The 26,068-nt window shown below is 37.9% G+C and overlaps 1 protein-coding gene across 4 annotated transcripts in view; it reads left to right on the top strand.

The window, feature by feature from the left end:
* Window positions 1-26,068, top strand: part of CDKL5 (cyclin dependent kinase like 5) — a 142,821-nt gene that overhangs the window by 86,122 nt on the left and 30,631 nt on the right. For all 4 annotated transcript variants that reach the window (XM_072849174.1, XM_072849152.1, XM_072849168.1 and 1 more), the window contains exons 5-11: window positions 409-545; window positions 3,533-3,653; window positions 5,293-5,352; window positions 11,591-11,681; window positions 16,316-16,505; window positions 20,935-21,015; window positions 25,581-25,741. In XM_072849174.1, the coding sequence (XP_072705275.1) occupies window positions 409-545; window positions 3,533-3,653; window positions 5,293-5,352; window positions 11,591-11,681; window positions 16,316-16,505; window positions 20,935-21,015; window positions 25,581-25,741 (841 nt within the window). The remainder of the gene's footprint in view (window positions 1-408; window positions 546-3,532; window positions 3,654-5,292; window positions 5,353-11,590; window positions 11,682-16,315; window positions 16,506-20,934; window positions 21,016-25,580; window positions 25,742-26,068) is intronic.

Raw genomic sequence — 26,068 nt, 5'->3', positions numbered from 1 at the left:
CTTGCCAGTGCTTCATGCATGTGACATATTTGTGGGGTGGAGGATGTGTCTGTACACATACATGCATATTTTTTGAAGCATATTGGTGCTCTTCATAATGAAAAAGATAGAAATGCAGATAATTTGTTTCTTATGACATGACTTTTTCTGCCACTGAAAACCTAGATGGTAGTGACAGGAAGTCTGTGAGGTTGCATAATGATAGCAGAGTCCTCAGTTACCTCTCTTACAGCGCAGAAGCATCCAGCCAGCAGAGTCAGTCCACACTGGATAATAAGCCTTTTTCTCTGTAATATCTAGAAACAGAGAATTTAATCAGGGGCTCAAAATAAAGATTTATAACACTTGTTACTTGGGGGTTTTGTGTTTTAATAAGTTTTACTCTGTCACTTTTACTTTGCACTCTAGAAAATGAAGAAGTCAAAGAAACTACTTTACGAGAGCTTAAAATGCTTCGCACTTTGAAACAGGAGAACATAGTGGAGCTGAAGGAAGCCTTCAGAAGAAGAGGAAAATTATACTTAGTTTTTGAATATGTGGAAAAAGTGAGTTGAGTTTGTACTATCCTTGCCACAGTTAAATCATCAGCTTACTGGAAAAGTCTTTAAAATTACTTTTCCTTTTAAAAATTAAGCTATTCTAATCTATAAAGAGGAACAGCAGAAACTGTAATAAAATCTGAATTGTTGTAATTAGATGTTTATTGTGAGAAAGCAACGCTGGTAACTTTACTATTGTAGTTTTTACTTCATGTGTTGGTCTAAAGAAAAAAAAGTTCTTCCATATATGAACACAAGCATATTCAAATTATGTAGACTGGAATACATATAATTTGAAGAAAAATTTCCATCCAAACTCTATAGTCCAGTTTAATTGTAAAGCTGACTAACTGTCCTGTGTTATGTTGTGTAATGAATCTTGACGTAGTCTTTCAAAACAAGATCATAGACTTTTGACCTTGGAATCTGTTTCAACTTTCTCCATCCTTCCCTGTTATAAATAGGATTTGTTTGTATATTTCTGTAACAAGGCCACTATCAATAGTTGCTTAGAGGGATTTGGCAAAGATCACTGTTATTATTTCCAATCCTGACCTCATTTGAAACGATTCCAAAATTTGCTTAGATTGGCCTACTACCGCCAAGCATCCTGGTCTGTTTCCAGGCAGATAGAACAGATTGGTCTTTCATTATTTTTGCAACCTTCATGATAAAGGTAGACCTTCCCTCTGTATTCTAACCATTTAGCATTTTGTCATGGAATTAATTAGGTGGTGTTCAGATACACACAGTAAAAATAAATGCAAGGTTAAATGTATGTATCTCTGTAGCTTTCAGGAGCTATTGTTCCCTCGATTGAAATTTTCATTTAATATCCTGCTAGTGTGATGTTGCAGTCTAGCTGAGTGCTAGTGCTCTTCAGTCAATTCTCTCTCATGTAAACCATTCCTCACCCTAAATACTGTGTCTCCTTTACCTCAGTTTACAATTTTATTATGTCGTATAACTTTATTACATAAAGTGAGATGACCTATATTAGCCCATAGTTTGGCAGAAATCAGTTTTGTTTTTCACCAGCAGATCAGCAGCTTCTAATGTGGTGGATCTTACTTCGTTCTAACATCCAAAGCTTGACTTGTTTCACCCATGTTCCTTGTAATTGTTCCAGGCATGTGGAATGTCTTTGATCACACACCAACTTAGAACATACATTTAATTTTGTATTATAGTTGACTTGGCTAAGTTCACCGTAGTAGTGGGTTGGAAGAGTAGCATAAGTAAAAAACATTTAACTGATCTGATAAGGAGTATACTTTAAAAATTGTTAATATTGGTAAAAACACCAGGCTGCAATATCTAACATTATTTGAATCAGAATAAAATAATATAATGATAAAGGTAGACATCATGTATAGTTTGTGCCTAACGTCATTTTTCTATTAATGGTCACCTTTATTTTCAGTTAAACTTTGTAGTCTATGAACGTTTCCCATTTTCAGATATGTCAAATAGTTTCCACAATAGTTTCTTTGAAGACCAGGATGATTTCTGTATTTTTGGATGAGGGAAGAGTAGAAGGAATTAAATAAAATGTTGTACAGTAGGCTAATTTTTGTTTTAACTGGTGATGAGCACCTTGTGTCCTTTAGGGAATCTTAGCTCTGCAATACTCAAATCCAGATTACTTAAATTCACGTTTACTCTAGTCTCCTTTATTCATCATCCCTTTAGTTAATGTCTTCATATAGGATTATGTCTCACTGTGTTGATGCTACTATTTTGGTTCGTATTTGTAACACTAACTTCTTGACTGACTTACCCAGATCCACAGGCTTCTGTGTGGACAAGAGTCTAACTAAAATCAGTATGGTTCCTTTTCTCAGATCTGAAGTGTATTTCTAAGGAAACTTACACTCAAGCACATAAGTTCCAGTATTTATTCACAGGTTGCAAAACTTAGAAATGTTTTAAAATATTATCAAAATCTCCATTTGTTTTGTCCTATATTTGTGTTCATTAAAATATCTTACAAGACAAACCTCAAAAATTTGATTATACAGCTAAAGAAAATGTTTGTGAAAGTCAAGGTAAATTTATTTTAAATGAAACATCTACAAATGCTCAAATCTATAATTAAATGAGTTGTGTAAGGCAATATAGCCAAAAAACTTATTTCTATTTTAGTATTCAGTAAATAAGACCTTTCTGTCTTCAAGTGGGCTGCTGCTGCCCGTTATTCATTCAGGATGCAGAGTACAAACTCCATTGTACTTCTAATTTAGCACGTCTCTGTTTTTGCACACATAATGGGAATCTAAATGTCCTTTTTCAAAGAGGAAATTTACTAGTATAAACAATCAGTTTATTTTCTTCCCTAGGTATATCCATAAAACAGTTAATATGGCCATAGTTACTGTAGTGCAAATATGTCTAAGATCAATATAGCTGATATATAACTATAGGATACTCCCTAGGTTACTGTTTATGCCCCTGTGAGGCATTTTTGTATCTGTTACTTCATTTGCACTAACAGGCTTGTGTTGCTTTAACTATACCCATTCATATACAGACATGGTTCGTGATGAATCACGATCATGCTATGTCAAAGCAGCAGAACTAGCTTAATAATGAAGAACACGGTATATTAAAGCAGTCGGGTATTTACGAAATGCTGTGCTCTACTAAACTTTTCATATAGCCACACTGACCTGGTGTTTCTGTTCAAGCAACTTTTTGTAACTAAATGACTTGTTAGAAGTTTTAGGCTAAGTGGTTTGATGACAGTCTTTTAAGGACTTGTGGTATATTTGTGGTTCTCCTTTAAGGATTGTTGTCTTCACAAGTGCTTTCTCTAGAATGAAAACAGCTAGCAGTATGCTTATGATTAAAATACACTCCTTGAATGTTAAACTACTGATTTTGCATAGCCAGGCTCAGTGGCCTAAGTATGTTGCTTCAGAATGCTGAAAGCGTGTTCTCTTCTAGCAACTACAATGTAACTCTTTTAAATAATGTGTCTTTTAAACATTTAGAATATGCTTGAATTGCTAGAAGAAATGCCAAATGGAGTTCCACCAGAAAAAGTGAAAAGCTATATCTACCAGCTAATTAAAGCAATTCATTGGTGCCATAAGAATGATATTGTTCATAGAGGTAAGTGTGTAGTTCTCCACATGGAAATAAGCCCCGGGTAGGAATTTGCTTTCTAAAGGGAAAGATTACAGCTTGAAGTAATTTGCATTTAACATAAATATAAGCAATTGCTTTATATTGTGTCCAAAGAAGAGCAGCAAAGCTGGTGAAGGGTCTGGAGCACAAGTCCTCTGAGGACCGGCTGAGGGAACTGGGGTTGTTTAGCCTGGAGAAAAAGAGGCTGAGGGGAGACCTTATCACTCCCTACAACTCCCTGAAAGGAGGCTGTAGCCAGGTGGGTGTTGGTCTCTTCTCCCAAGTAACAAGCCATAGGACAAGAGTAAATGGCCTCAAGTTGCGCCAGAGGAGGTTTAGATTGGATATTAGGAAAAATTTCTTCACCAAGAGGGTTGTCAAGCATTGGAACAGGCTGCCCAGGGAAGTGGTGGAGTCACCATCCCTGGAGGTATTTAAAAGAGGTGTAGATGTGGTGCTTAGGGATATGGTTTAGTGGTGGACTTGGCAGTGCTAGGTTTATGGTTGGACTTGATGATCTTAAAGGTCTTTTCCAACCTAAACGATTCTGTGATTCTAGATCAACAGGGAAAAAAAAAAAAATCTGTAAATTTGGCTGGGTCTTAAGTCTGTTGCATGACTTCAGATCATTTAAAAAGTAAGTTCATCTACTTATAAAGCTTGCTGTCCACTGTCTTTGGGGTATGAATAAAGGTTGTATCATATGCACAATGAAGTGAAACTGCAGTACAAACGTTGGCAAAGGAAAAGGATTTTTTTTAAACATTTCATGGCACTCAGTCATTTCACTTTTGAATTTGATAGTAGAATATTAGGAGAAAAATAACCCAGAACTTAAAGCTTGGTCCCCTGTGTTTTACTTCTCAAGGCAGTTTCTTTCAGCTCTGTATATTTACTATCTCCCCTAAGCTTCAAGCACTTAAGTACATATCTTGATGTGTGACTTTATTTAGTTTTATGTATTTTATCCTGATTTAATAAAATTGTATTTTGCTTTGTGGTTTTGCAAGAGTAACATTTCTAATTAATGTTTCCAATAAATTAAAATTCTCATACAATATGCTATTTATATTTGAGACTGATCAAACATAAGCAAGAGTCTGAAAATATATTGTAAAATATAGTTTGAAAAATATACCATATATGGATACCATGATATCTATATAGGAATAAAAAAACAAGCTTAAAACCAGGCAACGTATTTTTTCTAAACAAATGACAAGAGGTGATCAAGAAGATCATCATAACTGAAAATGTTGAGCACAACACACTTAATATTTTATTGGTTAACTGGGTAATTAAATGTCAGTTCTTTTCATTATTTTGCAATATGCAATATTCTGCATATTGGTTTGCTGCCCAGGAATATCTGTAAGCACCTTTTATCTTCCCATATTTTGTTGGGAAACACTTTAAAAGACTTCAAAAGGCAGAAAATTAATTCTGCATGCTCACAAACTGAATTGCTGGAAGCTGTTTCAGCAGTTGCTCTTGTAATGCTTCGTTTATGATTCCATGAATATCTCTAAATATGTTATAATGAAATAATATTTGTTGACAAAGTTCAAAATTAAAGAGAGACATTAACAGCATTATTTTTTTCTCTCTCGCTCTGATACTCCAGATATCAAGCCAGAGAATCTCTTAATAAGCCACAATGATGTTCTGAAGTTGTGCGACTTTGGTAAGTTCAATAGATAGATACCTGCTTCTTAGCTTTTTAAAGAAAATCTCTTGCAGTGGAGTTTTGCCTTATTCTTATAAGAGTTCTACAGTATGTACTATTTAAAACCCTTTTAGTGGTCAGAATTTATTACTTCTTCAGGTTTGTGGCTAGTACTTTAATTTGAAAGATCCCTGGGCTTAATTTGCATACCCTGTGAAATACCTGTATTAACATGTCAATAGAAATGCTACATTTATCTCTTCCTATGTTTGACAAGGTTTTTACTAGCAGTGTTATCAGCACTCAGCTGAGAGCAGCACAGATAATAAGCTGATTAGGACGCTAGCAAACTGTAGGTTTATCTGGCTTGTGTATTAAAAGAAAATATAATTCTTCCTTGTTTAGTAAAGACACAATAAACTTATACTTTTTATATACTTTTTGAACCACTGGCTTTCATGGACAGTTATGTATGTAGTTATAGGTCAACTTTTATTGTTATGTTAATCAAGGAGTCATGTGTCCACATACGATTAATGGCTGGAGGATAGAGCTGTATGTGTAATGTTAACTTTGATGGTTCCTGACCTATCAATACCTGCTTAATGTCAGCTTTAAGGCTTTGAAGAATCAGCACCCAAGCACAAGGTGAACTTTGCCCATGTGAGTAATCCCCAGAAGACAACAGGGTGGAGTGTACACTGTTCCAACAATCTGTATTTTTATTCTAACTGCTACATAAACACAGAATAACATATTGTTCCCTCTAAACAGTTTGGCTTGGTAAATAAAAACTGATTCCATGGTGCTACCCATGGGCACTTTTCAGTGAGAGCAGTTTGAAAGCTGTCATTTCAAACCTCTGCAATTTTGAATGAAAAGAAGAACTGCTAAAAAAATAGATTGAAATAGTTTTTTAGGAATACAAAAAAGGCGTTTGTCATTTGCAGTGCTGCTTATTTCTTTTAATCCTAAAGGCATTTTTGCTTAAGCATTCAGAAACAATAACTGTTCTAGGAAAAGCCGTAGAAGATTTGGCCCATATGAGTTCTTTGAATTAAGGGCAATTTATTCTGCAGCGCAAAGAACTGCACAGCTCTGACAGAACACCAGGGTACCCACCCTTCCGCGGTGCCCTCTTCTGCCTTTGCCTTTCCGTATCCACAGGCCTCCTCTCTGCACCGCTCTGGCCGCCCTCCCCTGGCAGCTCTGTGCCCAGGCTGCCCTGGCAGCGTTGCCCAGAGCTGGTGGGGCAGGATTTTTCCCCTAACCCGTGCTTAGTTTCAGGGCCTTGCCGCTGCAGAGCAAACCCCACTGGCGTTGGCAAGGCCAGGCCCCTCCAGCGGGTGAAGGGCGGTTCGGCATGCGCCTTACTCCCTCTGCACCCCCTGCGCCAGCTGTGGGTGGTTAGGGGGCCCAATCGCTGACTTGCGTAGAGCTTAACAACCAATCAGCGGGCAGTGCCTGCCCCTGACCAACGTGTGCTCCAATCGGGGCTAAAAGCATCGCAAGCGGGAACAGCCAATAGGAGCGTGAGTGGGCCCTGATGGGAACTGTTCACCCCCGCCTCCTTCCCCGGCCATGGGGCAGAGCCTGCCCTGGCCCTCCTCCGCTCGCCCGCCCTCCCTCGTTTTTTGGATGGGGGTTGTCGTGCCCCTGTACTCGGCACTGGTGAGGCCGCACCTCGAATCCTGTGTTCAGTTTTGGGCCCCTCACTACAAGAGAGACATGGAGGTGCTGGAGCGTGTCCAGAGAAGGGCAACGAAGCTGGTGAAGGGTCTAGAGCACAAGTGTCATGAGGAGCGGCTGAGGGAACTGGGGTTGTTTAGCCTGGAGAAAAGGAGGCTGAGGGGACACCTTATCGCTCTCTACAGCTACCTGAAAGGAGGTTGTAGAGAGGTGGGGGTCGGTCTCTTCTCCCAAGTAACAAGCCATAGGACAAGAGGAAATGGCCTCAAGTTGTGCCACAGAAGGTTTAGACTGGATATTAGGAAATTTTACTTCACCGAAAGGGTTGTCAAGCATTGGAACAGGCTGCCCAGGGAAGTGGTGAAGTCCCCATCCCTGGAGGTATTTAAAAGACGTTTGGATGAGGTGCTTAGGGACATGGTTTAGTGGTGGTCTTGGTAGTGTTAGGTTTACGGTTGGACTCGATGATCTTAAAGGTCTTTTCCAACCTGTGTCATTCTGTGATTCTGTGAAAATAACAGTCACCGTTAGAGTTAGCATATGCCATCCGCTAACAGATCTTCGGGCGTGTGAACTCATGTCGACATCCTTTGTGCAGCAGTATTACAGGAAAATGAAAAGCCAAACAAATTGTACAGTCATGTTCTGGATGACAGTTTGCTCACTAGGTATAGATGATGTGAATTCTGTCAGCAGTGATGTGCTGGTCTGTTGCCTTGCTCATGCCGTACGCTCCAGCCACGTTCTCTTTCCACTGTTGGGAAAGACATGGAATCGCAGGGTACTTATGGTGCTTGGCACAACCTCAAGGGAGGCAAACTAAGTTATGGGAATTTCCTTTGTTCTTATGTTCATGTGGGTTAGTTTGAATTTCGATCAATGTTTCAGGTTTAGTTGAATTTAAAATCCCAAGCAACTCTTATAATTTGGGATCAATTTTAATTTTTTAGCCTTATTGCTAGTAGCTTACGCTATTACTGTAAAATGTCTGTCAGAATTGTATTAGCCACAAGCGTTTCCTGAACGTGTATAGATTAGGATATAAGAATTCGCCTTTTAACGTGATTTAATGTATGCTGTCTGCCTGCCTAACTTCAATCATGTCTTGGAACACAGATACTTGTCACATAGTGCCATCATACATCATGTGATAACAAATGCAAAGAAAAAGTCTGTGCATCCATCCCAATGCAGATATTGAAGTAACTGGGTGTTTCCGAATAGCCCAGCGGACAAAACAGTTTTAATAGAAAAGTTCATAATTTTTTAACAAGATAGTTCTTCATAATCCTTCTGCCTTGTGTTCTGTACATATTGTGCTAGATAAAAATGAGATTGAATGTGGTGCTTGCCTGGACACATGTTGTGTGGGTGTCATTTCTGCCAATAGAAGTGGAAAAAGAGAACAGTACAAAATGCCGATTACAGCAGATGCATCTTGACTGTTGGAAGTAGTTAGGCTTTCTGACTAGTGTGTTTGCTGTTTCAACACCAGAGCTTCAAAATTACTTGTTTTAGCAATCTCTTAATCTCTGTGTGATGTGATGCGTAAGCATAGAAATTGTGAAATGCAGGACTGGAAAAGACCTCAAGAAATTCTCTAGTTCTTCCACCTACTCAAAGAAAGGATTAAGCATGTCTGTGTCATTCTTGACAGGTATTTGCTTAGCTTATTCTTAAAATTCTCAGTAACGGAGGTTCCCTAGTGTTCCTAGGCACCTATTTAAGTACTTACATGTCATTAATGTTAGAATGCTTTACTTTATATCTAACTTAAATTTGCCTTATTTCTCTATAAGAAACTGACAATCTTCTTTTTTCCTCACACCTTTTTCCTTGACATCTCTCCTACCCTGTTCTGAGTTGTTTAAAGTCCTTTCTTGAAATCTCTTATTTTGCTTGTTCTCCCTCCTTGCATCGTGATGCATTTGCAAACTCTGTTGCTTTCATAGTTGCTCTCGCCCAAATCGCTTTCTGTCTTCATGTTCTAATCTATTCCTTCTCACTGTTTAGGGCTTGGTCTAATCTTCTCCCTAGTTACCTTCTCATATTTTTATATAAAAAAATTCTTCCCAATACCTCAGCACAATTTGGAGGAAGAAACAATAAGCTAACTCCACCATGACAAAAAAAAAAGTAATTGTGCCCTTAGAAAGGTATTGTGCTTTCTTGAATTATTAATTCTGACCATCATCTTTCAGCATGGTATCATAGAGTCAGAGCAGTAGTGAATCCGTAAAATAATTTCATACATCACCCAACAATATATAGATGGCAGTGAAGGCCATGATGATAATTTTCCTTTCTGTCTTGCCACATCAAATCTGTGCTGCGCCTAGTCTGTAAAGTTGGGGGTGATCCTTTTTTCAGGCTATGTTAGCTGCTGCTGATCTTTGGACATAGTAGCTGCTGACTGTGACCAAGTTCCAATAGACTGGCCTGGAGGGAGGAGGATGCATCCTTGACCTGTTGATTCTTCTGGTGCACATGGGCTGCCAGCCTGGTGCGTTACATTAGCACATGTGTTTATTTGTATCATGTGACACCTTCCCCCCCACCCCCAGTTCAGTTTGGGACTTCCCACACTGTTCAGTTTGGCTGTCCCATTTCTTCAGTGTAGCTCCTGGTTATCTCCCTCTCTTCTTTAAACACATGAATGGATTCTTCACTGACAAGATTAATCAGGTGGGTCATGTAATTTGAAACAGAAACAGGGCTGCCTAAGCAGTTCTAAATATAGAAGTGTTTAGAAATTTATCTAAACCCAATGTTACATGTAATAAAAAATTCCTTTCCAGCTTTTCTCCAGCAGCATCAGTAATGTTCACTAGACTTTATGGGAACAGTTCAGAATTACTTTTCTTTTGGGACAACTTTGAAATATCTATTCCTCATCATACATGCCTTTTAGTTTACTAAAGGTAAACTAAACTCTTGATGGTAGAGGTATCTTGCAAAAAGTAACAGCTGTAACCTCTGTCAGGGACAAGTTTATAATTGTTTTCTCAAATCACTAGTCTAATAATAATCTGCATCCAAACCTTTACTTCAACTTGGAGTAAATTAGTGTTCCACAGGGATGAGCAGGGCTGGGCTCCTTCACACTAAGCTGCCCAATGAGATACACTGCCAGAATACTAAAAAAAAAAAAAAAAAATAAAATTACAACCTCACAAGCATCATTGTGTGGGAAAAGCAATTTTGGCAGCTTCTGCATAAGAACTCAGATACAAAGAAGAATGACTATTGCATTTAAGTAGCACTTATTGATTCTGCAAATGAAATTATGCCTTACACCTCTGCAACGCTTTGGAATTTTTATTCTTTCTTCATCATTCATGCAATAATGGAAAGACTCATAGTGATTTCACTGAAGTGACTTTTGGACCAAGTTGTAATGCCACATCCCAGTAAGAAAGCATTTTGAAAATGTTACTTCTGCATTTCAGTCCCCAAAATTTGTCTCAGTTTGAGCTCTAGTAACGAGTTTACACATCTGGAGTCTTGCTGCTGAGATCTGTCTGTCCTGTCTCACCTTATTATTAATCATTTGTTTGAAAACAGTAAGACACTTGATACTTTCCTGAAAACAATGCCAGCTTCTGCCCTAGAGTACTTCTACATGAAGAATCCAGTAACATCATTACTGTGGTGCTCATCTGCCTTTTTATAAATGGAGGAGAATGAAAACAAAAATATAAATTATTCCCACATCTGGGTTTTCCAGTACATGCACTCTTCTCTTCTCACAGTCGGTGGTCTTAATTGTTATGCCTTAGGACAGAAGTTAAGTTTTGGTACAATTGGAAATAAGTATACTTTTTTTTAAAAAAAAATTATTAACAAAATGATGTGGAGGATGAAGTTAATTTGGACTTGGTTTCTGATCCTAATTCACTAAAAGCCTTGTTATGAAAGTGATGCTAAAGCAGGTGGGAAGGCGACACATGGAGTGAGCCAAATGCAGATATAAAGTGGTTTTGTTGATCTTTGGTAGACTCCTGCCTTTTGTAGTTTTGGGGAGATGACCCTGTTCCTTGCCAGGTCAGGGAAGGAGTGTCCTTAGATGAGAATAATATGTAGTTTCTTGAGCAGTTTAAACAATTGAATGCAGTGAGACTGTAGTAGTTAGGATCAATGACTGGAAGAGTCTACTCCCCATGCAGATGTTACATTTCTAATGTTATGAGTCTTCTGCAAACAGCTTCTCAGTGAAATTTAGTGGTAATAGTTCAATAGCTTGCATGGCATACTGACAGGTAACTTTTATCAATCTGTTTTGATTATGGTAAAGCACCAAAAGTAATAGCAAAACCCCACAGACTTCTGAGGAGAGTACACAAGTAAAGTAGTCATTAAAGCAGACATGCTGACTTTCACTGTCGTATCAATAAAAGCTTGCATTTCAGTAGACAAGCAATTGTTGGAGACATCATTCTGCACTAGGGGTTGTAAACAATTTTCTTTTATATACATATATAGGCATGACTCTTACTGCCAAAATCAGTGGTGATATACATATTGTATTTAAAATAGGATATAATCTTTCACACTCTTTCTTTGACAGGCTTTGCTCGTAATCTCTCTGAAGGAAGCAATGCTAACTATACAGAATATGTGGCTACCAGATGGTACCGCTCACCTGAACTCTTGCTTGGGTAAGTAAAGTTTGTAGAACTGCCATGATAAATCTTAACTGATTCTTTAGATTTTTTTCAAGCACCTTTTGTAAGATTTACCCATGGAGAGCTGTGGTTGATTTAAAGGGAAGATTTCAAGAGGCTTCCAGATTTTCATTAATTTTTGTTAATTTCCAGTAAGTTGGCATGAATCATTGACATGTTGACCTGTCTTGAGCTGAGCAGTGTTTAACTGATTAAAATATGAAGCTGAATTATAACAGCTGTACTTCAGATTGCTCTCCCCCACCCCCCTTTCCCTTTAGAAGAGGTTTCCATGGTAGTCCTGTAGCCTGAAATGTTCCATCAGCCTTGTGGTGCACATCACAAAGCAATGGCAGTGCAGCTTTCACCACGCTACACTCCTAGTTCTCTTCATCCTTTGGGTCAAAACTATGATTTGGTTTTCATTCCCAATTACCCTTTACCAGCACTGCTGAAGTGGCTCAGAAGGATGGTGCTAGCTTTTTACTAGTCAGGAAGAATTTATTGAAGGAGGCTGTATGAATCATTTTAATAAAACATTGAGAAGTTAGTGTTGCATTGCATGTGAAAGCAGTAGTTACATGAGTAGCCTCAGCTGGACAATTTAGTTTTACTCTTTTATTAATCTGTAAAATGAGTGTTTTACTACCTCACGAGGTTGCATAGATTTTCAGATACTATATGAACAAACTCATAGGACCCAAAAGGGCAAAGGAAGAGACAAAGATAACTGGAAATCTACTATATACCATCTTCCCATTACTATCAAGTTTAACAGTGTATTATTCTAAACTACATGATCGCTCTCATAGAATACAATTCCTGTATGTATAGCATATATGTATTTATATATAAATATTCTAGAAATAATTCTATTTGTAAGAAATAAATTCATCCTGTTAGCCACAGGATGAATCAAAAAAGTACTGATCGCTCATAAGATTCTTTAAGCAAAATGTTTCATGCTGCTGAGAAACAAGTCTGTTGGAAGCTTTGATTAACACTGAACTAGACATTTCTTAAATAGGTGAAGTGTTAGGTAATAATTATTCTGTCAATAAAGTCATCCCGGTATTCCCAGAGCTGTGCTAATATTAAGCAAAGTGGTAGGCAGTTGCGTTGTTACACTTAGAATAGTATGTTAAAGTTGCCATTAAAAAACCTCAAAGCTCAGTTTTTCATATTTTGGAGAAAATGGGTAAGCTTCCATACGCATGTGTGTATGTGTATATATAAGTATAAAAAAAGACTTGGAAAGAAAGCATCAGTTGTGACCTTTTTAGTTACACAATGTTTTACTCTTTGTCTATAGTAGTAATGAAGATTTAGGAGGAAAGATATGAAAAGCTTGACAGACATAGTATTAATCTGACCTGCAGTTTTTAAAACTGTTTCATTACCAAAGGAAATTTAGCAGGAATCACATCTGTTTGTAATTGACTAAATTTGTTTGATTAGCTTGTAGAGAAAGGAGGGGGTATGTGTGTTTAACGCATATGACTTCAGCTTTGCTGGTGTATGTTTTTAATGCCAAGTTTTTCTGGCACAAAGTGATGTCTGTTTCTTGGCAATGCAGTTCTATTTCCCAGACACTCATCTTACCCATTCCCCCTTCCCCTGCATTTACCAAATCTTTATAATAAGCATCTAATATTCAAAAGTCTTCCCAGAATTATTAAATACATACATTTTACCAAATACAGTTTTACTTTTTCAATTTTTAAAATGTGTCCTAGAGAAGTTTCTGGTTTGCGATAAAGTTCAAGACTTAAATTTCAGGAGAGAAGATAAATTGCTGCCTAATTATTCACAGAACATCCAAAATCTACTCACTTTGGAGAGCCTCAGGTAACTGTTAGTGGAGTACTCTGTACCCTTTGATGACAAAATGTTTCTAAAAGCCAGTAGATTTTAAGGCACACCGAATTACTGGATGAAAACATGTTTTGGAGAATCTAATTTGTGCCAGAATAGACTATAGTACTTCTGATTTGTGATCTCTCTGTCTTATAGGAGTAATTTCGTTTATCCAGCCACATCACTCTTGCATTGTTTGCCTGTTACAATCTGACAAGACTGATCCTGCCAGTCAGCAGAACAGGAGTCTTGAGCATGCCTTTTCAAACAAAAAAGTTGCAGTTTACTCTGCTACTGCCTTAAGAAATGGGCATTTTCTGATTTGTTTCTGTTTGACTACAGAGTAAATAATGGAAACTTCTTAAACTGTGATTCAGCTTCCTTTATCCTTGTGAGCAAGGAAGGGTAATGGTCCCTGCCTAAAGGGAGTTTTAGCCCTTCCTCAGTTGTAACCCTAGCTTGTTCTCCAAGGCCCCAGCCTACAGCAACCTTTTCCCCATTTCACATTTCAGTGGAGAAACCTGTCGATTGTAGGGGTTGCAAATAAAGATGTGCTTGTTTTTCTGTCGTAATAAAAAAGGTAGGCTTTTTTAGTTGCACTCTCACAAACTGTTTTGCTTACAGAGCCTCAGCTTTCCAGTACAGGCACAAAATATCTTAAGAGCAGATCTTTGGCTTTGGAGTCTGTTCTCGTCTGTGTTGCTTTTGTAGCATGGAGAAAACCTAGTCCTTCCTTGGCACTCAGACCTGACCTAATGGGTGGGTTGGACTAGCAGCATCACAGAAAGAACGAACATTGAGTCTCTCAGCACATCCACAAGTAGTCACTATGCAAGATTAGTGAGGGAATTATGAACCCATGGAGCCATTGTAGTAGTAGTACTTCAGGAGTTTTGGGATGCTCTGCTTCGCCGCTGGTGGTTCCTTGTCAGCAGCCTATTCCAATGGGGCAAACTTTTGATTTTGTTTGGAAGGACTGCAGTGTCTCATGGCATATTCTGAAAGGCAAGCGGTTCTTGAAATTTTGGTGTCCTAGTTCAGCTTTCCTAGCTACCGTAGACTCCTGCACTAGGCATCTCAGGGGGCCTGTAGTTTCACTCAGGCTATTGTCCAGCTAGAAACGCTTTCTCACCTTCACCTAACTAAATCATCACAAGGGTTACAGGGTCCTCTGGTCAAGTGCCCTCCCCATAAAGTGAAGTAACTAATCATGAGTAATCAATAGGAAAAAGTCAGATATTTTTTTTTTCTTTAGTCTGAGGGTGTTCTCTCTCTAAACATCTTTAATCATCAGCATAAGGATGGAGCGAAGAGAACAGATTTAGGATAGGATTTGTCACCTGCAACTTCTGATGTTGTCTTATTCCAGAAATAGGCAAGCCAGCTGTAACTTAAAAATCTCTTGAAACAGAGGTTGAGTTGTTGGATTACAAGTTTCAAAAAGAAGAGACTCAATGAAATATGTTTTCAGTTCAATCTTTGCTCCAGTCTTTATTCTTTTTATATGCTTTTTCTTTGACATGAGAAGAATTCTCTGGTCATTCTGCTCAAAACCTAAACATCCAAAAGAGATTCTTGGAATAACTTGGATGTCTACAAAAATTTTTTACAAATTCAACAAGCAGGAACTTGGGTGTACAGAAAGAGTTGCTTCAGTCTATAGTAGGAACAATTAAAAGCCAAAAGTATGTAATGCATTAGCCGTTGCACAGTTGAGGTAGGGGGCTAAACAAGTTGCCAAGGAACAGAACCTTAGAGTGAAAATCAGACACAGAATCCAAAAAGATTCTGTGTTTCTTCAGTGTTCGTGCCTTTAGATTGAATGTTGCAGTAGTCTACCACTCTCTCCTCTTCATACAAACTTCCATTCTCTGTATTCCGATTTTCCGCTCTACATGTCTTACAAACCATTCTTAAGCCTGTAGCCTGTCCTGACTAGAGCACCCACATTGCCTGTTCTTCCACTGAATACCCTTGTATGTAGTCTCAAGAAAAGCTGGTATAGCCCTTGCTGGTGTAACACTCACACCATTTAGTTTTGTTTCTGATTAGTTCCCTCCACCTCTTCATTGCTGACCTAGCTTATTTTGTCATTAGCAGTTTAAAATACCAGGTGCCATTCTCCCCACCACACAACATTGCCTGCATATTTGGAGACCACCCATCAGAATTGCTCCCCAAAATCCCACCTGTGGCTTTGCTCCAAAACAGGAATTACTTATTTTATGATGCTTTCATTGCTTCCTCACCTGTGTTTTTTAAGGAATGGTTTTCAGGGGCATTCTGTTGTCTCTCTAATAAAAATTCTCTGCATGAATGCTGAAACAAAGATTTCTTACAATTTCTGTTCTCCCAGTGGCCAGACCCAGTATGCCTATCTACCTATTAAGCACAATGGAAAAAGAAATGTAATGCAGAAATAGAGCACAGTCATTAACCCCTGGAGAGAAGGGAAGTTAGTGCTACTTTAACATGGAATGGTAACTGCTTCGCAGTCAAAAAGATTATTCTTGTATATAAGACTTTTCACAAAGGCAACCAGATCCCTGGGGGTACTTGAGAATTCCTCTCCTGCCTTTTCAAGCAGTGATACATCAGGCAATCCAGGGCAGAAACAGAGGGCTTGGTATTTGAGGTAGTTTCTTTAATATCAAAGTTTATTTTTCTGTGTGGTAAGGAAGCAGGCCATGGGAAATATGGCCAATAAAATGAAACAGCTCAGTAAGAGGACAGTGTCAGTGGGTGAAAAACATTGTGCATTCACTTTACAGAGCCCCTTATGGAAAGGCTGTGGATATGTGGTCTGTAGGCTGTATCCTGGGAGAGCTGAGTGATGGGCAGCCCTTGTTTCCTGGCGAGAGCGAGATTGACCAGCTCTTTACCATTCAGAAGGTGCTAGGCCCGCTGCCAGCCGAGCAGATGAAGCTCTTCTACAGCAACCCACGCTTTCATGGCTTGCGGGTAAGAGAAAGCTTTGTTCTTTTGTTCTAATTTACTCACACAGTATTTACACTGTTGTAATTGTTGCTGTGAAGGTTCTTTTCATTTACATTGTGCGTTATCTATTGCATGTGTTTCTGTGTAAGTAAAGGATACTTAGATTATAAGGCATTCATAATTCAAAGTAAAATTCTGATTACACCAGTGTTAAGTTGTATAAATATGTTTGATTTACTGTTAAAAGTTGATTAAAAATTTTCTTTCATTTCTTTGACTTTTTTGGCATCCAAGTTAGCATTTATAACCCAGCTTAGCATTACCCTGCCAGGTTTGCACTGTGAAGTTTAGTGGCATAGCTCTGTCAGTTTGGGGTGTGGAAAATTCATGCCTGCTGTCTTCAGGCTACTATGTTGGAAAAATCTGGGCCATAGATGCCGCTATCATGGCAGAAGAACTTTTTGCCTTTTGACTTATATTCCTGGCGAGTTGATTTAAGCCACGTGAGTAAAAAAGCTCTTCCTACTGACAGCATTGTTCCCCTTTCAGGGGTTGCCAATACCATGTAATAACAGAGACTCACTAGTGTTGAGAAGCTGCTCAAGTTGGCACGTGTAATATGGCAAAATCCCAGAAGCAATATATAAGTAGTAGCTCTATTACCTTAAACAATACCTGGTCAGCAATTGTAGTCATGTTTTCTTGTAATTCAGTTTCGGTTGAGATTTTTTTATTAATGAATATTGCTTAGAAAGGTAAATTCATGATCTTGATAAAATGGTCTGAAATTGTCAGTGTAAAATCCCCTAAAGAGACATACCAAGGCTTTAGGACACCTGATCTGTGCGAAGGACTTGAGATTTGAATTTTACTCTGTAAAAGAGAAAAGTTAGAGAATGAGAAGGGGAAAGAGGGAGGACCTAGTTGTCTTAGAACATGTTAAAGCTTGCCATAAATTGGGGTTAGCTGATGATGATAAGAAAATAAATAGTTGGCTTAAGGTGTTAGGATAATTATTTTAGGTACAAGGATAGCTAATTCCTAAGAGTTTTTGTTGAAATTTGTAGACCATCCATCAGTGGAGGGTTTAAAAAAAGATTAGACAAGCATTTTTTGCAAGGTCCTGTGTGTATTTGATCCTGATTAGAACAGTGGGCTGGATGGGATTTTCTATTTAAAAAAATTTATACCCCTTATCAGGAAAGCAATGCTTTGAAAGTTGTAAGCAAAATAAATTACTGCCTCTTCAACATTATTTTACAGCAGTACTAATTGTGCAGTGTAATCTTATTTGGATAAAGGCTCTGTAGTGTCTTAGGATGAAAATAAAGTATCTTTATTTTGTAGCTTTAAAATACAGTAATTCAAGAAGACAGCATGGACCTAATGTGATTAGCACAGGGTTGAGGGTTGAGAGTTATGAATCTCTGTTCTCATCCTGGATCGGTGGTTTATTACTTGGGCTCAAACATGTTGCTGCCTTCTTAGCCCCATCTGTAAAGTCAGGATGCTAATCATGACGACAGTGACATATGCCTTCTAATAGAGAGTAGTTTTTGAATACTGAAGTAAAGTCTGAATAATGGCTTAAAAATGAAAAATACTACAAAAAATGTTGGTTCAGAATGTGATATTCATTAGTTATTTCATGGGAAAAATTTATTCCATGCTATAAGACAACCTTAAAAGTACATTTTTCTGAATGTGGCATAGTGCTTAATAGTGGAAGATTTTCTGTTGCATAGCGGATAGAAGGTGTGCTGTGATCATGCAAATTATTATTTACAAGCTGGATCTGTGCTGGGTGTTCACAAGATAGAAACTAGCCCATCATGTGGAATTGTTTATCCGTATGTTTAGGCTTTGTGAATTTCCACATTACCATAACTGTGAGTACTACCACATTGTAGCACAGGATTTTAAAAATTCTAATACGCACACTCCAGCACCATAAGCACATGCATACAGATGCACATTTGCAAACTTTCTGTCTTTTCTTCCTGCTCATTTCCTCCATGCATATATATATACACACAGAGTTTTCGTCACTCCTGAGGTTTAGGGAGTATTTAGTGATCTCTTTTCAGTCCTTTTGAGGAAGAAAACATCCATGTCATGTTGAAGGCCCAAGGAAATAAAATAATATGGGATCAGAAAGTACCAATAGGCTTATGCCTTTATGGAAAATGTGAGTGGTAATGTAGGGCTATAAATATTGTTCTACAAATAAGTTATAAATAATCTGGAAAATCTGAACAATCACAGTGAGTAGCCATCTCATATTACTGCTTTGCATGGCTTCAGCACATTTTCATGTTCTCCTGATCATTCCAGATGTAAAATCTTCTTTATGATGGTCATTCTATATGAAGATAAGAATATTTTGCCATTTGGTTCATGTTAAAAGTGGAGGAAGCATGGAAGCCTTGGTTCATCTAAGTTACTATCTGAGATCAACATAGCAGACTTGGACTTAAAAAATTCCTCAATCATTAGTAAACCACCTCAAAAGAAAGCAAAGTAAAAAGAAAAGTGCAGACACTATTTAGGAACAAACACATTCAAACAAATGTTCTTTCATTTTCCTTCAAAGTTCACATAATATAATCTATGAAAAGGAATGCCAATATGAACTATGGGCAGCAATTCGTAGTGGTCTAACACTTATACAGTGCACATGCAATGCATTTTCCTTCCTAATAAAATGCATTTTTGGAAATGGCCATTTGTACTGGGTTGCTCTTTAAAGCATAGGTTTGAAGCTAGTATTTAATCTGAGGAAGGTGACCGTGTAAATAGATGCACCTAACTGTAACATTCCCTAGATGTAAGCGAGGGCTGAAAAGTGCACAAGTGAAAGTAAAGGAATAAAAGTCTTTAAGACTTCCTGCTCATTGACATTTTAGACCAAACATATAGTTCTGATACGTTTTTATGCTATAGCAAACTTCCACATAAAATGTCCGTTGATCTTCAAGTTTGTTGATTTTTTTGTTGCTGTTGTTTGTCTTAATCACTGACTTGAATTTCATTGTTTTCTTGTATTTTCAGTGATTTTTAACTATAACTCAGTATTTTATGTATGACTTGAGCCCATTTGGCCGTATAGCGATGGCTTCTATGTACCAGTAGACGAGAACACTGCATGCTTCCTGTTGTCAGTATTCTTGCTTTGATGTGTTAGCTTAAGAGGACTTTTTAGAAAATACATAGGATGTGGATGGGATCCAGCCAGGCTGCAAATGAAACACTTGCATAGTATTAGGCAAATTCCACAACTCTGGGAACTGCTAACAAAGTGTCTGGATCTCGGTTGCGTAGTTTTGGATAAACTGATTAATGCCAATAGGCTGGCTGATTGTTGTTTTGGTTTGGTTTGTTTTTTTCCAGAGGCTTCTCTGGTATTCAAATGTGTTATTTTCTCTAAAATTGGTATAAATTGGATCTATGAGGGTTTTTTATGCCTCTGGTGGAAATCCAGCCTTAATTTCTAATCCTGAAAACACTGGCATATATTTTTAGTTTTTAAATTTGAATTTACCTCACTGAAATCAGTTTATCTATTTGTTTGCTGTCGGTTCAGCATGTGCTGGGGTCTGGAAATGGATCTCTGTTGTCTGTTTCTTTTCAACTCATTATACTTGGCGTTACGTTATAGCAATGAAATATTGAGCAACTTTTCTTTCATTTGATAAAAAGAAAAGATTCTGTCTTCATTTGATTTGACTCTTGCCTTGTTTACAAAGTAAGCAAAATACCCCAATTCTGTGCTTTATTTTTTCTTTCTTCACATCATCCCTGCCTGTCCTGTTCTTCTTTCCAGACAGGGCTAGTTTCAAATACTGCCTTCATCGGGTTTTGTCCAGACTCTAGTTGACAAAAGATGCCCTCCAGCAATGTTCACTATTTCTCATGGTGTTGCAAGTTCTTACTGCAGCATGATCATAGTCAGTGGTTCAATCCTAAACCTTAAACCTTTGGGCTTTGGATGTTTTTCACTAAAAACATTTTGGAATTGTCTGTTAATCTTTGGTATTTAATTAGTACTGTATTTGCACTTTCAAATACTCTCAAAGCTATTTTTAATTCTTTTTTAAAATATATATTACTTAAGTTATTTCTGAATCTATTTTAAATCTCCCACCTCTTGCCAATCATAATGCCACAAACACATTTATAAATCTAAGTTGTTTATTTCTCATTTGAGAGAGGTTCTTTGACTGCCCTACTAATCAAGAATACTTTCTTTGGTTGACTAGATGCATATTGTACATCAACAGTTGTTTCATTATAATGTTTTGTAATGTTTCATAAACCACTAACTTTTTCTGTGCATATGATTCCCATTAATTACATGCCTTTATTCACTGTGTAGTTTATATTTTTTGAAACATTGTATTCATGTATACCTTGTTTACATTCTCAGTATATTTATGCTATATTATTTTTACAGTTTCCAGCAGTCAATCATCCACAGTCTTTAGAGAGAAGATACTTGGGAATTTTAAGTGGTGTATTGCTTGATCTTATGAAGGTAGGAAAATGTATTTTATTTTCTGTCTGTAATACGTAGGGAAAGCTGTAAGTGACTTTTTATCTTTGTTTCATAATATAATACATCTTAAAAGTACTTCTGAACTTCCTTTTGAGATATTTTGATATCTCTATTGTCTGTAGCAAGGCTTGATATTTCCTAGGAATCAGGAAAATACCTCTTGCAAAGGCCGGGAGACTCTGTTCAAATTTGACCGATTTGATAAACAATACATAGTCCAGACCAAAGAATCACCACCATTTGCAGCAATATGCATTCGCACTGACATACATTCAGATGCACGGGTTACCTTAGTAATGATGGATTATTTAGATAAATCCACAGAGTATTAGGCTAACCTGAGTTGTTGTTCAGTTGTTGTTGAATAAGCATGAGGATGTGGACAGTTGTCAAAGACAAAGTTGACACACAGTAATTTTTTATTTTTATTTTTTTAACCTGAGCATTTAATCTGCTTGCTATCACTCACCTCTACGCAGCATGTATGTTAAGTTACTCTTCAGTTGTGTTTTGGAACAAGTCAGCTGGTTATCCATGGACAAACTAGGATATGGTCCTGAGATAGTTTCTTACAGGGCATCAGGAGAAGCTGTCTCCCCTCAAAATGGCTAAACACTGTAAAGCATTGTGCTATGCGTTTGTGCCATATTCCTGGGTATGCAACACATATTGTTATCCTTATTATTGTACTATAAAAACATCACCTTGGTAAGCTGCAGTGCAACCCTCCCATTATTTCATCCACAGTAAGCAGGGGGAAAAAAGTCATAGTGTCAAAAATTAGGTTTAGAATCACAGGGGTACCACCTAAGAATTAAAGGTGATCTGGGACGAATGTGAAGCGTGGATATGGCTAATCAACTCTAAATGAATTGTGTGGTCCCAAGCCCATCTGCGCCAGTTGTCTTGGAAACAAGAGGTTGTTTGCTGTGGGGTATACTTGGGTGTTTACTTGCTTTTAGCAGTATTGATGTAGTCAGCAGAAATCCACCAGATTTGCTCTACTCTTTTTCTTTAACACAACCAGTTCAAATGACTTTCATTTAATCTCCCTGCCTTATGAAGAGAGTCAGCATAGATTTATCCTGATTTCATGGAGTCCGCAAAATTAGGTACCTCACTGCATATAATTGCTTGGTTTTGGTATTATACATTCTCCTCTATTTTCTAATTCACAGAAACTTTTTTCTGGCATCATAGTTAGATGTAGCTCAAGCTGTAGCAGCATATATTGCAGAACAGCAATTTCAAGATCATTCTTCAGACCATTGTTACACATGCTGAGGCGGGGTTTATTTTCATTTTACCCTAATTTTTATGTTATCTCTCAATGTCTTTTGGTTCTTTTGGTGTGATTTAAAAGTTACAAAGTCGTGAAATGAAGCACTTGAATTTTTGGCAAACACAGGTTTCCAAATAATTTCATTCCACTTTAAATAATTCTTTTCAACTTTTCTGTCCATATTTCTCCTTACAGGGTGAGAAAGGTCAGGGATTCTGTAGAGGGAATATTTTGTGTTTGACCTACATTACTTAATTCAGGAGTTGGAACATTGCTAAAGAATGAGCAAAAGACTACAAGAAGAGAACAGAAGAGACTTGTGGTTAAGTCGCATGCTACGAATGCTGCACATACTTTGCTGTATGCCTGTCTCTTCTCCAGACGCTGGACAGTCTGGCTCATGTCCACGCTTGGTGTGTTCCTCATTATCTGCATTCTCAGGGACCTCAGGTCTGATTACTAGATTACTGAATAACCCACGCTTCAACTTATGTTAGCTAAAGTAATGAGTTCTTGATATATCTCTATTTAGAGAGCATTTCTGGACTAGATTAATGAAGAGGCATCCATTTGGCCCCATTGCTTTGTTGCTCCTCTCCTCCCCTCTCCTTCACAAATCATGCTGTTTTGCTAGCATGTATTTGTGATTTAGGAGCTGGTTTTTCATGAGATGACTTGGGCAAAAAAGACGTTGAGTATTTCAGTCTTTTTTATATCATCTGTCATTCAGCTATCTTCCCCCATTCAGCAGCAGGCATGCATTTTCTCTGAGCTTCTGTTTACTACTAGAATACTTGTAGAACCCCTTCTTTTTACTGTTGATGTTCTTCACTTGCCTTAGGTCCAGCTGGGCTTTGGCCTTCCGAAGTGGCCTATCCTTTGTGCCAACACAGTGCTTTTATAGTCCTCCTTTGTATTCTGTCCTTAACTCTAGTTCTTATAGACTCCCGTTTTGCATTTTTGTTCATTAAGAAACTCCCTGTTTAGCCAGCCTGACCTTATGCAAAATTTTGTGGTCTTCTGTACAATAAGATGCTTTGTTCCTGAACTCTCAAGAAATTTTATTTAAAAATCAAGTGGCTCTCCTGAACACCTTTCCTCTGATGGCAGTTTTTCAGGAGATTCTGCTCTGTAATTCCCTATAGAAGCTGAAGTTTGCTCTCCTGAAGTCCTGGGTCCTATCCCTGATTCTTATCTTTCTACCCTTCCTTTGAATCCTAACTGTAATCATCTCATGGTCACTACAGCTCAGACTGTCTTCTCTGATCAGATTTGTTACCAGTATTTGTTACCAGATTTTGTTACTGTTGGTGAGCAGCAGGTCAAGTAGAGTGAAGTCCTGCCCTTGGCTGATTTACCTCTCCAGCAGCTGCACTAGGAAATTGCCACCAACAGAGTCTAGAAATCTCCTGGATCATCTACACAGGCTAGATGTCTGGATAGTTGAAGTCTGCTGTGAGGTTGAGGACCTGTGATCAGGAGACTTCTGCTTGTTGTTGTAGAGAGTTGTCCTCTTCATCTTCTTCATGCTCTTCAATGCCTAGTTGGTAGCAAACCCCCACCATAACATCACAGATGTTGCTTTCCCTTCTAATCCTGACCCCGAGAGTGTCAAGGGATATATCTTCTGTTTCATGCTGGCATTTGATACCATCCAGGAACTCAATTATATGTAGTGCCACTCTTCTCCCTCCCCACCCCTTTCCTTCTGAAGCCAGCTGTACCCATCAGTGACCATGCCTCAGCCATGAGCCCTATTCCACTACTCTGATTCCAGGCAGGTTCACAGCCTTGTGATTCCCTATGGACTTTCAGTTCTTGCTTGTGGTCCAGGCTCTGCAAGTTAGTGTACAGGCACTTGAAGGAAGCCTCTGAACATCCTCCCTTCTGAGGAGGAATGTGGAAATCACGTGTGGCCTTTTCATGTTTGTTTGGGCCATTTGAGCCCCTGTAGTGATGAGCACCAGAAAAAAGGGGGAAAGAAAAAGTTAATAATTCAGTACACAGTTTGTCATTTGAGAAGGGAAGATACTGCATACTGTATGACCAAACTACATAGGAATGTAGTTTGCCGCTTGCTTTGTTTCCTGAGCATTTTCCATTTTGAAGTGCAGGGATCCTGTGAAGGCAAAACCAGTTTGTGGTCAAGTGGCTGAATACTATGTTAATGCATATACAGGTATGCATTGTGTGCGTGTAGACACATGCGTATATACACATCGAGTTGTTCTCTATTCAACCTATATAACCCTTAAAAAATAGCTATTCTTTTTACTTAATAGCCATTCAGACTTTTATCCTTGCTGACAGGCGTGCATGTTCAAATATTCCAAGATAAGTTTTGTATTGCCCTGTTCCTGCAAGAAACCTTTCAAACTTATCAAAATACCCAACGTACGGGTTTTCAATTTTGTGATTAAATATTTTCTACATGTCAGAAAGTGTCTTTGTTTAGAATCACAGCAGATCTAACAGAATTGCAAGGCAAATGTTATTCTGAGTGCATTGTAAACAGTTTAGATGATTCTTTAAAAATATGGGTGAACTTGAACCCTAGAAATAAAATACAGAACTCATATTTGTATATTTTTTAAAATACAAACTTTAAAAGGCTATTATTGTTTCTGTAAGAATGTTCCCATATGCTTGTTCTGTTTGTTTGTAAAGCCTGTTTCATTGTAGTATTTCATTACTGGTAAATGTAATATTTTTCATTCTAAAAAACGTTGTAAGGTATATCCTGAAAAATATGTTTAAAATACATATTTTTTAAACACGTATGGGTATATACATAAAGCATATTTTAAACATTTCAGATCTTTCTGTATTTTAAGCATACATATATAACTATATATGTATGTGTATATATATTCATATATACATATAGCACATATATATGTTTCATAATAAGCAAGGCTGAGGCCTTCCATCACTTAATTAGAGCATAGGTTTTGTAAGTGTTTATTTTGTATCATATGTGGTTGTCTCATCCCAGTTGGTGGGTTGCGAGATGGGTGAATCTTTTCGATTCCCCAACGGTTTGTGTACCGACAAAGGCTGATCTCTGCTCGACAGAGCCACGTGGTCGGTAGAGTCACGACAATGACTCAGAGGAACATTATCCTAGCAGTTACATCTAATCACAGAAACTCTGGAGATTAAAAAACTATCCCAATGATGTTCTTTATTTTGTTATATTTTTTGCTGATGCTGATGCAAATACAGGTACTAACATTTAAACTTTGGGATTTGTTTTCCAAAGAACTTACTGAAGTTAGATCCAGCAGACAGATATTTGACAGAACAATGTTTGAACCATCCTTCCTTTCAAACCCAAAGACTCTTGGATCGCTGTGGAAGCTCACCTTCACGGTCAGCTAAGAGAAAACCTTACCACGTAGACAGCAACACATTATCTAACAGGTAAATGTAGTCATGTCACCGTCATCACTGATGTTTGCTCTGCCAATGAGTGAGTTGCTATCATGCTTACATACAACATCATCTACAAGAAAAGAAAAGTAGTCATTTGACAGTTGAGGCACATTGAGACATATATACTGTTCCATGTTGCCTCACTGAATAAAGGAAGTAGACACACTTTTACTGTATTATAGCTATTCAAGCTGAAATTTTTGCTAACTTTCTGCATCAGGCTGAATGCTTCTTGAAAAAAAAACAAAGACAACTTTTAAGCCATTTCTGTATATGGCAAAGGAAAAATAAGTTGGCTTACCCGTCTTAAAAAAA

Source organism: Ciconia boyciana, chromosome 1, assembly GCF_034638445.1.
Source record: "Ciconia boyciana chromosome 1, ASM3463844v1, whole genome shotgun sequence".
In the NCBI taxonomy this organism is placed as follows: Eukaryota; Metazoa; Chordata; class Aves; order Ciconiiformes; family Ciconiidae; genus Ciconia; species Ciconia boyciana.
This window is presented reverse-complemented; position numbering and strand designations above follow the sequence as displayed.